Here is a 13,989-nt window from a genome sequence, read left to right as displayed (position 1 = left end):
AAGTCATCAAAAGGAAAATACAAAATAGAAGGAGTCTACACACTCCAACTTTACTGAAACTGTATCTCTATTACATCATTGTTGGAGCTTCCAGTTCTTTCTCCAGAAGTGTTGTTGTTGCTGTTGTTTTTGGTTTGTTCGAGACAGGGAGACAGGGTTTTTCTGTCTAGCCTTAGTTGGCCTAGAACTCACTCTGTAGACTGTTGCACGAATCCTAAAGGGTCTTAGAATAAAAACCTGGAGCCAGATATCAGGGTGAGAGCTAAAAGATCAGAGAAGCAGAACAGCCACAGCCACCACCTCTTACTGCTAAGCCTGAATGATGAATTCCTGTCTCCTCCCACTTTATATTCCTTTCTCTGACCAGCCATATCATTTCCTGTTTCATCCTTCCTAGTGCTGGGATTAAAGGTGTGTGCCATCAATGCCTGGTTCTGTTTCTTTTTTAGACTGGATTAATTCATATTTTGTAGCCCAGTGTGGCCTTTAACTCACAGAAATCTACATGGACGCATCTCTGTCTCTGCCTCCTGAGTGCTGGGATTAAAGATGTGTGCCACCATTGCCTGCCTCTGTTTAATCTAGAGGCTTGTTCTGTCCTCTGATCTTCAAGAAAATTTTATTTGTTCAAAATACACCATAGTAGACGAGGCTAGCCTTGAATTTAAGAGATTAGCCTCCTCTGTCTCCGGAGTGCTGGGATTAAAGGTGTGCACCATCCCCACCTGGCCAGAAAGTGTTTTTAAAAGACTAAGTTTTAACTTGGGAAATGGGCTTACAAAAAGGGAAAAAAAGTGCAGTTAGACACTTACAATGCTATCATGTGGGTATTTATGTGGTAGAATACTGTTAGTCAATCTCCATTCCTTGAACAAAATACCTGAGAAAATCAATTTAAAAGGAAGAAATATTTATTTTGGTTCATAATTTTTTAAGCTTTATTTTGTTTTTAATTACATGTATATGTATGTCTGTGTGTGGGTGTGTGCATACGAGTGTAGGTGCCCACGGAACTGGAGAGAGTCCCAGGTTGTGAGCCACCCAATGTGGCTGAGAACCGAACTCATGTCTTCTGCGAGAGTAGTTTGTACTCTTCAATGCTGAATCGTCTCTCCAGCTCCTGGCTCAGCTGTGAAGGTTTCTGTCTATGGTCACCTGGAGTCCATCATGACAGGGAACTAATGAGAGGACTTGCTCACCTCAAGGTATTTGGGAAGTGGGGGGGAGGATTGGAGGTGTGGCATGCACGCCAGGGTCCTGATCCTCAGTGACCTCTTCTCATTAGTTCACTTCCTAGAGACTCCCCCACCTTCCAGCAGTGCCAAGAGCTGGTGACCAAGTCTTCAGCATGTAAACCTTTGGGATCACTGAAGATCTAAAATCATAACAAACAACGGCACCCTTTCTGCTTTTAGACAATTTCTTTACTATAAACATAATTTAAAGTGTATTTTAAAATACAGTTTTAGCTGTATGTTAATTTTGCTAGGAAAAGAAATTCTACCTTGCTGGAAAGAGAAAATTCCCCCAAACCATCAACTAGTTTATTCACATATTCGAACGGGTGAGCCAGTGAAAATCCTAGAGGAAAAAAAAAGACAACATTCAGTCAGAATAAATAATTGTATTAGACTCACTGTCATTACTTTAAAAACTAGAAGAACTATAAAATGGTGGCAAATAAGGTTTGTGTTTGGTCTAGTCAAAGGAGCTAAAAAGTAATTTGTGGAAACGAACCAGCTGTCTTATGTAAAACAGCCTAAGAAACTTCTTTTTTCCCCCGAGTCTTCTACTAACAGTGATCAGGACACAGAAAACCAGAGTTGGAAAGAAACAGAAATGTACTCAGCAGAGAAGAGATGAGACCATGATCTCAGGTCTGAGAAGCACAAACAGGAAGAACTATGGAGCTTTTTGCAGGACTAACAATATCCCCACTTGGCCAAGACACAGGTTACCATAGAGCAATGGTTCTCAACCTGTGGGTCACAGCCCCTTTGGCAAACCTCTACCTCCAAAAATATTTATATTACAATACATAACGGTAGTAAAATTACAGTTATGAAGTAACAATGAGATAATTCTATGGTTGAGTGATCACCACAACATGAAGAACTGTATTGAAGGGTCTCAGCATTAGGAAGGCTGAGAACCACTGCCATAGAGATATTCCTGCACAAAGTGGGAGCAGCCAGCCTGCACTGTGAATCAAGGGCAATTGGTGACAGACAAACATTCAATAAAGGAAAAAAAGCTTGGAAATAAAAATTTGTCAGAATTCCACCTGAATGAAGGTTAAAAATGTTAAAGTGTTTAATATAGAAATGATTCTACAGAATTACCAATGGGGGGTGATAATTTATACTTCTCCAGAAATACCCAAATGACGTTCAGGAGAAAACTGTAGAACAGATTTGAAGCAGATCCTCAAAAGGATTAGAAAGATCCCTGCCAATGCCACCTGCCTGCTCCCCCACATAGCCTATGTGTGTTCATCTTCCTAAGCAGCAGGCTCTGTCCTCGGTACCCTTTCTCTTGGCTCTAAGGTAAATTCTGAAGTCTCTGATGTCTACTACATAAACAGAATTTCAGCAGAATTCTACATATCTTACAGTTTCCAAATTAGTGGCTGTGTGTTTTATTGATTGCTAAGGTATCTGCCCATCTGCTCAAAGAAGACAGTTTGACAACAGATCTGTGTCTAGGAACCGAGAGAGAGGCCCTAGCTACTGCGCCACCATGCATTGGAGGTCACATAACAGTTGAAGGTAAACACGGACTGCAGTCTCATCTACAGTGTGCTCGCTGCACTTTCTTGTCCTTCAGTCCTCTGCTTGGCCTGCTCCCTCCTTCCCGTCTCCTCTTTGCTAACTCACTCTGATCTCAGTTTAAGCACTACTTCCAATGAGCGTTGCCTATAACACTGATGACGTATTTCTTCACTTGGACTTGTTCAGAACTTTCCATCACTTCCTTGTTCTGTCACGTGAGCTGTGAGACACCCTACTGTCTGTCTACTTCTCCTGCTGAACTGTAAGCTCTGTAGTGAGGACTGAGCCTGGTTTTGCTCACTTGTTACTCTTACAAGCACACATAACAATATCTCAACAAACACTTGTTGACCAAGCAAACGAAACTGCCCAACTCAGAAACGAACTTAGAAGGAACTCTGGGTCCCAGAGGGTATGCCTCTCAGGAAGGAGTCAGGAGAGAACATGTATTTCTTGCTTTCTGCTCAGTAACTGAACTGACCTGGGCCTTCCGTGTGCTCTGTGGTTCAATCATGATGTTGATGAGACAAGGTTTACTTGTGTCTTCCAGTGTCTGCTTCAGAGAGTTTCGGAGCTCTTCTGGTGTTTGTACAAAATATCCTCTGCCTCCAAATGCAGTCATGACCTGCTCATAATGCGAGTTTGGCAAGAGACACATTGGAGGGACACTGAAAAGCAATTGTAAATCAACAAAATTTATATCCTTCAGCTGCTGGAAAAAAGTAATTTCCCCAAATTATCTTGGAAAAATGTAAGCTGACCCACAGGGCATACTTTTTTTCCAGAACAGCTCTATGTAACAGCAATATGTAAAACAAATGTAATTTCTCTGTCCTTACTTTATTCCATCTCAGTATTTTCAAGCCCCCTTGAGACAGGATCTATAAAACCCTGACTGGCCTGGAACTTGCTGTGTAGACCAGGCTGATCTTTAATCCCAATACTCATGAGGCAGTGATGGGAAGATCTCTGAGAGTTCAAGGTGTGTGCCCCCATGCCTGGTTTTGTTGGGTTTTTTTGTTGTTGTTGTTTGTTTTTTCCACTGATGGATTGTTTTGTTTTGTTTTGTTTTTTTCCGAGACAGGGTTTTGGTGCCTGTCCTGGATCTTGCTCTGTAGATCAGGCTGGCCTTGAACTCACGGAGATTCGCCTGGCTCCAACTCCTGAGTGTTGGGATTAAAGGCATGCGCCACCACCGCGCAGCCAAATTATTTTTTTTAAACCTAGTTCTTTTTCTCTTTAGAGCAAAGAAAATAAAAATTTAAAAAAAAACCCAACAAACAAACAAAAACAAAAACCGATCAGTTGTGCATTGGATCCAAGCCTAAAGGCACTATCCAACAACCCCTTTTAAAGCACTTTAAACAGTCATCTGCATTTGAATTGTTGGATGTGGACTATACCCTTCAACCTGACAGTCTTCAACTTTGAAATCATCAATCGTCTTTGGTTCTTGATACTGAATTTTCAGTGGCTCAACGTGATTTCGGTAAATACATGCATTTCTCAAAGTGTATACAAAGTCACCTGGCTGCAGGCTGTGATGTTTGTGGACACTTAAGTCATCAGGGTGCTAACTGGCAATGTTACAGAGCAGTCTGGCCCATGTCACTTGCTGTTCACCACACAACCAGCAGAGGGCATGGTATGGAGGCAGCACCATCAGAGCTGAGGTGTCTGTACATGAAATTGCATCTTTCTCTTTATTTTTGCTTGAGACAGGACCTTGCTATGTAGACTGGCCTGGAACTCAGTATGCAGCTCAGGCTGGTAACCTCAACTCTGAATCCTATTGCCTCACTCAGTCTTCCGAGTGCTCGAATTACAATTTTCCCCATATTTTCAACTGAGTCTTTTTTGTGTATGATGGAGTCTTGATACGTCTTGGACTCATCAACTCAAGTGATCCTCCTGTTCCAGCCTCTAGATAGAATAGGTGGACTACAAGTGTGTGTTGCTATACCTGCTCACTATATTTTTTATTATTTATATAGTAATGTCTAATAGAACTTTCTATAAGGATAGAAATGTTTTATATACAGTATGGTGGCCACATCACTACCTGTTACTATGAGTACTTGAAATGTAACTAAACCAAGAAATTGAATTTTTTAAAGACTTATTTAATTATTTTTGAGACAGTGCTTCTCTGTGTAGCCCTGGATGTCTCAGAACTCAATTTATTGAACAGCCTGGCCTTACCTCAAACTCAGAGATCTGCCTGTCTCTGCTTCTTGAGTGCTGGGCTTAAAGATGTGTGCCACCATGGCCAGCAACAAAAGATTTATTTTTATTTTATATGTATGGGTGTTCTGCTGGCATGTATGTGTATGTACCACATGTGTGCAGTGCCCAAGGAAGCCAGAAGAGGGCATCAGATCATCATCAACTGTCAACTTACAGCTGAAGATGAAAGGGTACTGATTTTTTTTTTTTTAATGAGACAGGGTTTTATGTAACTCAAGCTGGCCTAGACTTGCTACGCAGCCAAGAGTGACCTTGAACTGCTGATCCTCTTGCATCTATCTTCTGACTGATAGGTGTGCTCCAGCATACCCAACTATTATACAATGCTGAGAGGATCAAACTTAGGACTTTGTGCATAAGAAGCAAGTATACCACCAACTAAACCATATCCTCAGCCTAGAAACTGAACTTTTCCCTTTATTTATTTCTAACTAACTTAAGTAGTAACATGGGATCAGGAGCTACTTCACCAGACAGCACAGTCTACATTATCAACTAGAGTGAAACCAAAAGGTGTGGCATGGTGGTTTGAATGAGAAATGGCCCCAGAGACTCCTATGTTTGAATACTTGATCTCCAGCTGGTGGAACTGTTCGGGAAGGATTAGGAGGTGTGGCCTTATTGGAGGAGGTGTGTCACTGTGGGCAGGCTTTGAGGTTTCAAAAACATGTGCCATTCCCAGCGTGTTCTCTGTCTCCTGCTTGTGGATTAAGATGTGAGCTCTCAGCTGCCGCTCCAGGGCCATGCCTTCACTCCCCCATCATAAACTCTAACCCTCTAGGACTGTTAGCCCAATTAAACTTTTTGTTAAATATAAATTTCCTGGGTTACAGTGTTTTATCATAGCAATTGAAAAGTAACTAATACAAATGGTTATGGAAAAACAACAGTGAAGCAATACATAAATGAAATTACTAGTACTCTTCTCTCTGGATGTCTCTTAAATTTTTGTCAATGCCGTAGCAGTTCTCACAGTCTTAGTTTGACTCTCCATCAGATGATGAAGGTTTAGCTTTGTGGTAAAAGAAAGGACGATCTTTAAATCACAAATAATATGCCAGCTCCTGGGATGGCTAACCTTTGGCTTGACCACATCAGGAATCAACTCAAACTCAAGCATCTAGGCATGCCTGTGAGGGATTTTTCTTGACTGGATCATTTGAGGTTAGAAGACTCACCCTAAGTCTAGGCCACACCTTCTGATGGCTGTCCACATGAAAGGACATGGAGGAAGGAAGCTTGCTTTTTGTCTGCTTGCCCTCACTCTTGCTGGCAAGTTCATCTACTCTGCTGCTGAGGCATTCCTCCACTGGTATTAGAGACTACTTTTTCAGAATTCCAATGAATACTAAAGATGAGCTGAGACATTCAGCCTCACAGATTGAACAACTATTGGATTCTTGACCTTTCTGTTGGAAAATAGCCATGATTGGGTAGCCAGACCACAGCCTATAAACCACTCCAATAAATTCCCTTTTAATCTATGCAGATTCACATTTACATTCATGAGTTCTGTTTCTTGAGAGAACTGTCACTAACCAGGATTAACAGACCTCCCTGATATAAATAACAGCACTGCTATTACTCTAGTATAGACATCATAAATCTTGATCTGAGGCCTCAGTGGTTCCCTGACTGTAAACAATCATGGATAGTTGTATAAAAGGAACCATGAAGAAGTGGCTTCTGCCCTTTAAAGGGGTTGACAAACTAACCAAGTTTATAGCACGTATGCACATTCCAATACAGCAAACTTTTAAAAGATAGGCTAAATACTTGACATACTGTAACCAAACATTGTTGTGAGTTACTCACGATGTAGCAGCTTCTTGAAAATTTAACATTTTTTTCCAAGTGTCGGCATCAAAACCTTGGTAGATTCCATTATTGTTTACTACCAAGAGGATGATTGGCAAGTTGTACCTAAGAGTGAAAGTAAACTATGAAGAGATCAATCTTTTAAAGCAATTTCTTTTCTTAAAACTGAAAACTTTTTACTTAAAAGTAGATGTTTTCTATAAGATTTTTCAATATTAAGAGGGAAATCAAGCATTTACTATCCTAATAAAAAGACCAAAGCATTGATAGAAACATTGCCGCTGTAGGATGTATTCAAGACTAGGGGCTGGCAGTCTGTTTAGCCATGGACTAAATCACTAAACTTTTCCACCTTCCCCATTCCCTACGCTCCTAGGCCCATTACTACACGGTTCCTAGGAACACTGTCTGAAAAGTCCCAATCTATTGCTGAACGCCTCAATGACAACCAGCTCATGCCAGATGCTGTGAAAGACACACAGACAACTAATAAATACCCAATCTGCATTTCTGATTGAAAATAGTATGGCACCATCAGTACGGAAAACAAGCATCTAAATGTTGTCTCAAACAGTATAGCAAAGATGAAAAACCAAAAAGAATGTGGGTTTTCTTTCTTTTTTTTTTTTTTTTTTTGGTTTTTCGAGACAGGGTTTCTCTGTGTAGCTTTGCGCCTTTCCTGGAACTCACTTGGTAGCCCAGGCTGGCCTCGAACTCACAGAGATCCGCCTGGCTCTGCCTCCCGAGTGCTGGGATTAAAGGCGTGTGCCACCACCGCCCGGCGGGTTTTCTTTTATATATTTTTTTCTGAGGGCTTGTGGTAATGACAGAGCTAAGTAACATGAACATAGCAACTATCCGTTCTCCAAGCTAAAAGGGAACTAATCCTCACCCTCTAAAAGGCTAAATTCTCTTCAAACATCTTTTTTGGCATATGTCAGTTGATTATCAATATAGACCTCTAACCACAGGTTCATGTAGCCCAGTTTGACCTTGAACTCCTGCCCTTCTCCTCCACTGCCATATCTAATCCCAAATGCTGGGATTACAGGAGTGCACTGCCAAACCTGGTTTGATCTGGATAGTTTTATATACCAAAGCTTTGAAAGTCCCAAAATATGTTTCACAAAAACCCTACTAAGAGCCCTAAGTAGAACAGTTTTATTCTAGTTTAAATACAGCTGGGGTAGGTCGGGGAGTCCTCATGCTGATATAGTGGGAGTTTCTACCTGAAAGTTTATAACTAGGAGCCTCAAAACACAACACTGTGCCAGGATTCCTGTTTGTGAAGCAAGTGAGGATTGTAAGTTTTCCTGTTTATGAGAATGAAAGGCTGTGACTATGGCTGTTTCACCTGCAGATGGTTTCCACTTCCATGCCAGAGAATCCAAAGGCACTGTCTCCTTCCACACAGATGACCCGCTGCCCAGGACTTCTATCTTTAGCCACTATAGCAGCTGCAATAGCAAATCCCAGACCGACTCCCATTGTTCCAAAGGTACCAGCATCGAGCCTGTTAAGGAACAAAGCTAAATTCAAACTCTCCTGCACGTGTCATGCGGGGTGGAGCTGGCATAAACCTTTCAATCTATATTTATGTGGTTTATGGAAAAAAATAAGAAATAGACATTTTTCTTTAATACCAAATTTTTGGAATACAAGGAAATAATTTGTTAAGGATAAGCAGCATGAGAAGAAAAAGCCACTCATGATTGCTTGGATGAATGTAAATATACTCTTAGAACACGGAGTCTACAAATTATCACATTATACCAAGAACTATGAAGCATAAAAGCTATACAACTATAAAATCTTACTTAAGAATACACTTGAGATAGGCAGTGGTGGCGCACGCCTTTAATCCTAGCACTCAGGAGGCAGAGGCAGGTGAATTTCTTTGAGTTCGAGGCCAGCCTGGGCTACAGAGAGAAACCCTGTCTCAAAAACAAAACAAAACAAAACAAAACAAAAAGAGAATATACTTATGTGGGATGGAGAGGTGCCTCAGAGATTAGGAGCACTTCTTGCTCTTGCAGAAGACCTGAGTTCAATTCCTAGTACCACACGGAGGCTTATTACTGCCCGTAACTCCCATTCCAGGGGATCCAAAAGCCCTCTTCTGACCTCGGAGGGCACCAGGCAGGCACATACATACATGCAGGCAAAACACTCACACACATAAAATAAACTAAAGAAATCTAAAGAAAATTTAAAAATACACTTACAAAGTACGTTCTTAGACACTAGACACGGACAATTCTCAAATATTTTTCTTACTCTGCATTACTGTGGTTTCAAATTAAACACACTGTCATTTCTTTCTCGGAGTCTTACCTGTGACGAGGAAGGTAGTTCTGAAGCACAGTACGGCCAATGTCCATAGTATTTGCTCCCTCACTCACTATAAAACAGTCTCTGGGTAGCTGTTCTTGAACATGGTAGAATACTGTGTAATAATTCATAGGGAGGGATTTTTTGGAAGCTAATTCCTAAAAATAGAAGTATACACTAAATTATATTGAAACATAATAAAAATAACCAATGTCAATCAGCTATTACAAAGTTATTTTGGAACAGTTCAATACCACCAATAAGCTACAAGATTCTCAAATGGCTGTACAGTGGCTCTCCTCTTGAACTGTGAACAATACAGGGCCATGCTAGGAACAATGTGCCCTACAGTCCCAGTTTGGGACACAATGAATAAGCTGGGAGATCTCCCATGTCTTGGTGAGTTGATGGACCTTACCATATTAAACACCTGGAGAAGTCTTACAGTAAAGATGGCTGAGCAATATTGGGTTAAACAGAACAATTGTGCCTGTGTACTCTTAGAAAAACACTGTCTTAACTATTTTTCAGAAAAGTTTTATCTGACGTATGGTCCTAAATTTAAAACTAAAATGTTAGGATTACAGAAGATGATCTGAAAATCTGGTTCTTCTCTCATACAGAGTAGAGTACTATGTTGCATCTGCTATTTAAAAAGTCCCCAAATGACAGCATAGCAAGGTAGATGTCTTCATACAGCCTCACGCCCCCTAGTGCTAAGGGGAGCCAGTCACTGGTGTTTCCTCAGTACAGTACTGTCTGGTCCCGGCGCTCCCAGCCTCACCTGGGCTACCCTGCTCTACTGGAGGTTACAGTCACGATGCACAGAAAAACACCCCACACTCCTGAAACAGACAGAGGAGCAAACCCTAGGGGATCCTAGGGAAAAGACATTATTTACAATACCTGAGAAAACAGACTGACTTAATCAGTAGAAACAGTCACTGATTAAGATTTCCCTGCATGGTGGAGTTAGCTACATCAATTCTGTACGATGTTTGGTTGAAAGTACAAACATACTCTATGATGACAGATACATTAGGGAACAAAAGTGCCAAACTCAAGTTTCAAATTGACAAATGTGTCATTCTATCAGGAGGAAATCCTAGGCTGGGCTGGAGAAATGGTTCAGTGGTCACGGGCACTTGTTGCTCCTACAGAGGACACGGGTTGGGTTCCCCGCACACACATGGTAGTTCACAACTGTTAACTCCAGTTCCATCTTACCTCTGAGGGTACTAGGCACACATGGCACACAAACATACATGCTGACAAATATTCATGCTCACAAAAATGTAAAATAAATAACTTAAAAAGAAACCCTAGGTGTATACTGAACACTGCACCCAGCTGAACCAAGACACCCACGAATACACAAAAAGTAAAAGAAAACCCAACATCCCATCTGTCAGTCAAAAAGAAAGTGCTATATTTACAATGACTTTGAACAGAGAGCACCAACACTGCCAAAGTGACTCACTGCAGTACCAGCTAGTAAGGATTAGTGGTGATTTCAGAACTCATGACCATCTCCAAATCCTCCACCACGAGGCAAAGCCACAAGGGCAGACGTGAAAACCACACGAGTTTCCAACAGTGACATAAAAGATAAACAGTAGTGTGGGTGGGTGGGCAGATTATACATTGGTCAAACTTTCCATTTTGATGAAGGAACTATTACACTCACATGCCTTGAAGGAAAGATATCTTAAGGGCAGTTAACCATAACCTAACATGTTGTAGGATTTAAGGTGACATTCTTTGCATCGATCCTTTTATGCCCTAGGATTTAATTGTGATATTATGCACCAAAATCAAACTGACAACTTCCCAAGGTCAGCAACTCAAGAGCCATAACCCTTCGGATGCTCAATTATGCAAGGAGCTTGAGGCCTTTTTCCAGGTAAAGTACAAACATGCACATGGGCGTGCACATGTTTTTTCTTAACTATTTACAAGGCTGAAACTTTACTAACCCCCAATCCCCGGCCCCCAAAGGGTTTCTCTGTGTAGCCCTGGCTATCCTGGAATTCACTATATAGACCAGACTGACCTTGAACCCAGAGATCGGCCTGCCTCTGCCTCCTGAGTGCTGGGGTTAAAGGCGTGCGCCACCATACCTGGCTTCACTACCATTTTTTATTCGGCTCTTATCTGACTTTCCGGTTTGTGACCTTTTGAGAGCTGGGCCCCAGCAGCACCCTTTTTGACCCCCAAGCTAACACAATGCAGCACTTCCTAGGATTGTCTACATCTCATTATGGGAGGCCAAAGCAACCCATGGACCTGAAGGAATCATGAGTTTCAACTGGTCCCACATTACCTTGGACACAGCTTCATTGTTCTTCATTTTTTCCCTCAGAGTCTTCCACCACTTGCTGTCTGTAGGATACCGCCATGGGGTTTTATCAAACTGTTCCAAAAGCTAAAAAACAAGCAAACAAACAAAACCTTTTCTTTCCTTTCTAAAAATAAACTTCTTAAAGTAGGCACATGCACACTGCTCTGGCGTGTGCTCACACTGTTCACACTCTTGCTTCTCTCCCTGCAGTGAGCACCTGACGGCAGGTCAGTAGGTGGCAGGAGACGGCACATGTGACAGGACTGCGTCTGCTCTCAATGCTGTGCGCTCAAGGTAACTAATGCCATACGAAATCAAGTGACAGATGTGACCATTTTACCTCCTGCCACAATGAAATGATTGATTACATATAAACAGGAAGCCAGACAAGTCCCTGATTATAGTTTGAAGAGTAAAAATCTCTTTAATACATAAAAATATACTGTTAGATTTTCCGACTGCATACATCAAGCTTAACTAAAGCTGTACTGTAATTTTTTCAGAAAGCTGGATTCTATTTACTGAATTCTGGTTTGAATGACCTAAATTTTCATGACATTAAACTAGTGTTCTAAATGCTTAACTTCCACAAATATGAACAGTGTACAATAAGCTGAGTTTACCAAGTTTCAAAGTCACAGTTAAAGTTAGTTTTCCATCATAAACTTATTTTAAAATTGATGTCATTAGACCTGCCACCAAGTGAATCATTATCCAGAACTGCCTAACCGACTAACATTATCCAGAACTGCCTGTCAGTTCACAGAAACTAAGACCCCAAGAAAGCTTTACCTGTTTAGAAACAGCATTTATGTCTCCTAGCAAAGTCACAGCAGGCCTTACATTATTCCCCAATTCTTCTGCACAGATATCAATCTAAAAGAGACAAAAACCTGAAGAACAAGCCATGTTTGGTCTTTTTTGTTTTGAACAAACTTTAAAAATTATTTCTATTTTACATTTTATTTTCTGTGTATGAGTGTTTTGCCTGCACGTATGTCTGTGTATCACATGTGTGCCTAGAGCCCAAAGAAGACAGAACAGAGTATTAAATATTCTAGAACAGGAGTTATATATGGTATTGAGCTGCCATGTGAGTGCTGGGAATTGAACCCTGGTCCTTTGGAAGAGCAGCCAGCTCTTAAAAACCTTTAAGGAAGGCTGTTGCAGCAGTGGAGACACATACCTTTAATCCCAGCACTTGGAAGGCAGAGGCAGGTGGATCTCTGTTCTCTGTGAGTTCAAGACCAGCCTGGTCTACAAAGTGAGTTCCAGGACAGCCAGAACTGTTACACAGAGAAACCTTACCTCGAAAAAAGAAGAAGAAAAGAAGAGGAGGAGGAGGAGGAGGAGGGAGGAGGAAGGAGGGAGGAGGGAGGAGGGAGGAGGGAGAAGAAGAAGGTCTGTTGCAATGCCTTGGTGGGAATCTCCCAACTCCTGTAGGCTGTTCTCTGTGCTATGACATGCAATTGCGTGCACACGCACGCACACACAAACACACACACAAATGTAATTAATAAAAATAATAAGCAATGATGTTCTAAAAGAACTTTAAGAACAGGGCGGTGTTGGTGGCACACACCTTTAATCCCAGCACTTGGGAGGCAGAGGCAGGTGGATCTCTGAGTTTGACGCCAGTCTGGGCTACAGAGCAAGTTCCAGGACAGGCTCCAAAGCTACACAGAGAAACTCTGTCTCGAAAAACCGAAACAATAACAACAAAACAACTAAAAAAACAAAAGACAGCCAAACAGAAACAACAACAAACTTTAAGAAGGACTCCTGAGATGACTCAGAAGTTAAGACCCCTGGCTGCTCTTCTAGAGGACCTCAGCTTAATTCCCAGCACTCACATGAAGGTTCCCAATCATGTGTAAATCCAGGGTAGTGAGGCCTCAGCAGGCACCAGGAACATACATGCAGTTACAAGGAGAGGCTAGAGCACTTTCCAGACATTCTGTTTAATGGCAGGTGAAAGCAGAATCACCTAGAGATTTCTAAAGGCTGACACAGTTTTGGCATCTAAAAGAAAAATTCACCTCCTCACAAGGCTGAGGGTATCACTCCAGTCTACCTTCCTACTTAAGCCTCTCTTTGTCTGTCTTTAAATATACTCCAGCTCTTAAGAAGAGGCAAATTATGCTTTTCAAATGGTTTCAAACTTGACTTTGAAAGCTTTTCTCCTTAAATTAGCACAAGATTCTTTGTAGGCTTGAAAAGGCAGCTGCCTTTGGTACCTGTAATTATGTGAGATAATCTGTAAAATCTATTTCTGTAGGAGAAACACTCTTCCCAGAAGAGGGAGAACAAAGAAGTGCAGAGCTCATCAGAGTCCTCCCCGCTCCACCCCAGTACCTGAACAAACTTCACATCTGCGCGGTACCTTGGAGGCAGTCCAAAATGTAATATCCAGTTTAGTCTCGCACCGAACAACACAATCACATCGGCCAACTGCAAAGCCCTATTTAAAAAAAGAACCCG

The 13,989-nt window shown here is 41.6% G+C and overlaps 1 protein-coding gene across 2 annotated transcripts in view; it reads right to left on the bottom strand.

The window, feature by feature from the left end:
- Window positions 1–923: 923 nt before the first annotated feature.
- The window catches only part of Hacl1 (2-hydroxyacyl-CoA lyase 1), a 32,734-nt gene continuing 19,668 nt past the window's right edge, over window positions 924–13,989 (bottom strand). The window contains exons 10-18 of one of the 2 annotated variants that reach the window (XM_037208736.1): window positions 13,864–13,969; window positions 12,301–12,384; window positions 11,491–11,592; window positions 9,171–9,325; window positions 8,191–8,349; window positions 6,834–6,941; window positions 3,253–3,439; window positions 1,505–1,581; window positions 924–1,375 (exon numbers count right to left, since the gene is read on the bottom strand). In XM_037208736.1, the coding sequence (XP_037064631.1) occupies window positions 1,549–1,581; window positions 3,253–3,439; window positions 6,834–6,941; window positions 8,191–8,349; window positions 9,171–9,325; window positions 11,491–11,592; window positions 12,301–12,384; window positions 13,864–13,969 (934 nt within the window). In that variant the 3' untranslated portion in view covers window positions 924–1,375; window positions 1,505–1,548. Of the gene's footprint in view, window positions 1,582–3,252; window positions 3,440–6,833; window positions 6,942–8,190; window positions 8,350–9,170; window positions 9,326–11,490; window positions 11,593–12,300; window positions 12,385–13,863; window positions 13,970–13,989 lie in introns of both variants that reach the window. The other variant, XM_028891209.2, reaches the window with a different exon arrangement.

The sequence above is a fragment of the Peromyscus leucopus genome, chromosome 9 (assembly GCF_004664715.2).
Source record: "Peromyscus leucopus breed LL Stock chromosome 9, UCI_PerLeu_2.1, whole genome shotgun sequence".
NCBI lineage: Eukaryota > Metazoa > Chordata > Mammalia > Rodentia > Cricetidae > Peromyscus > Peromyscus leucopus.
Note: the sequence above shows the minus strand (reverse complement) of the source record. Positions and strands in the feature narration are given on the sequence as shown.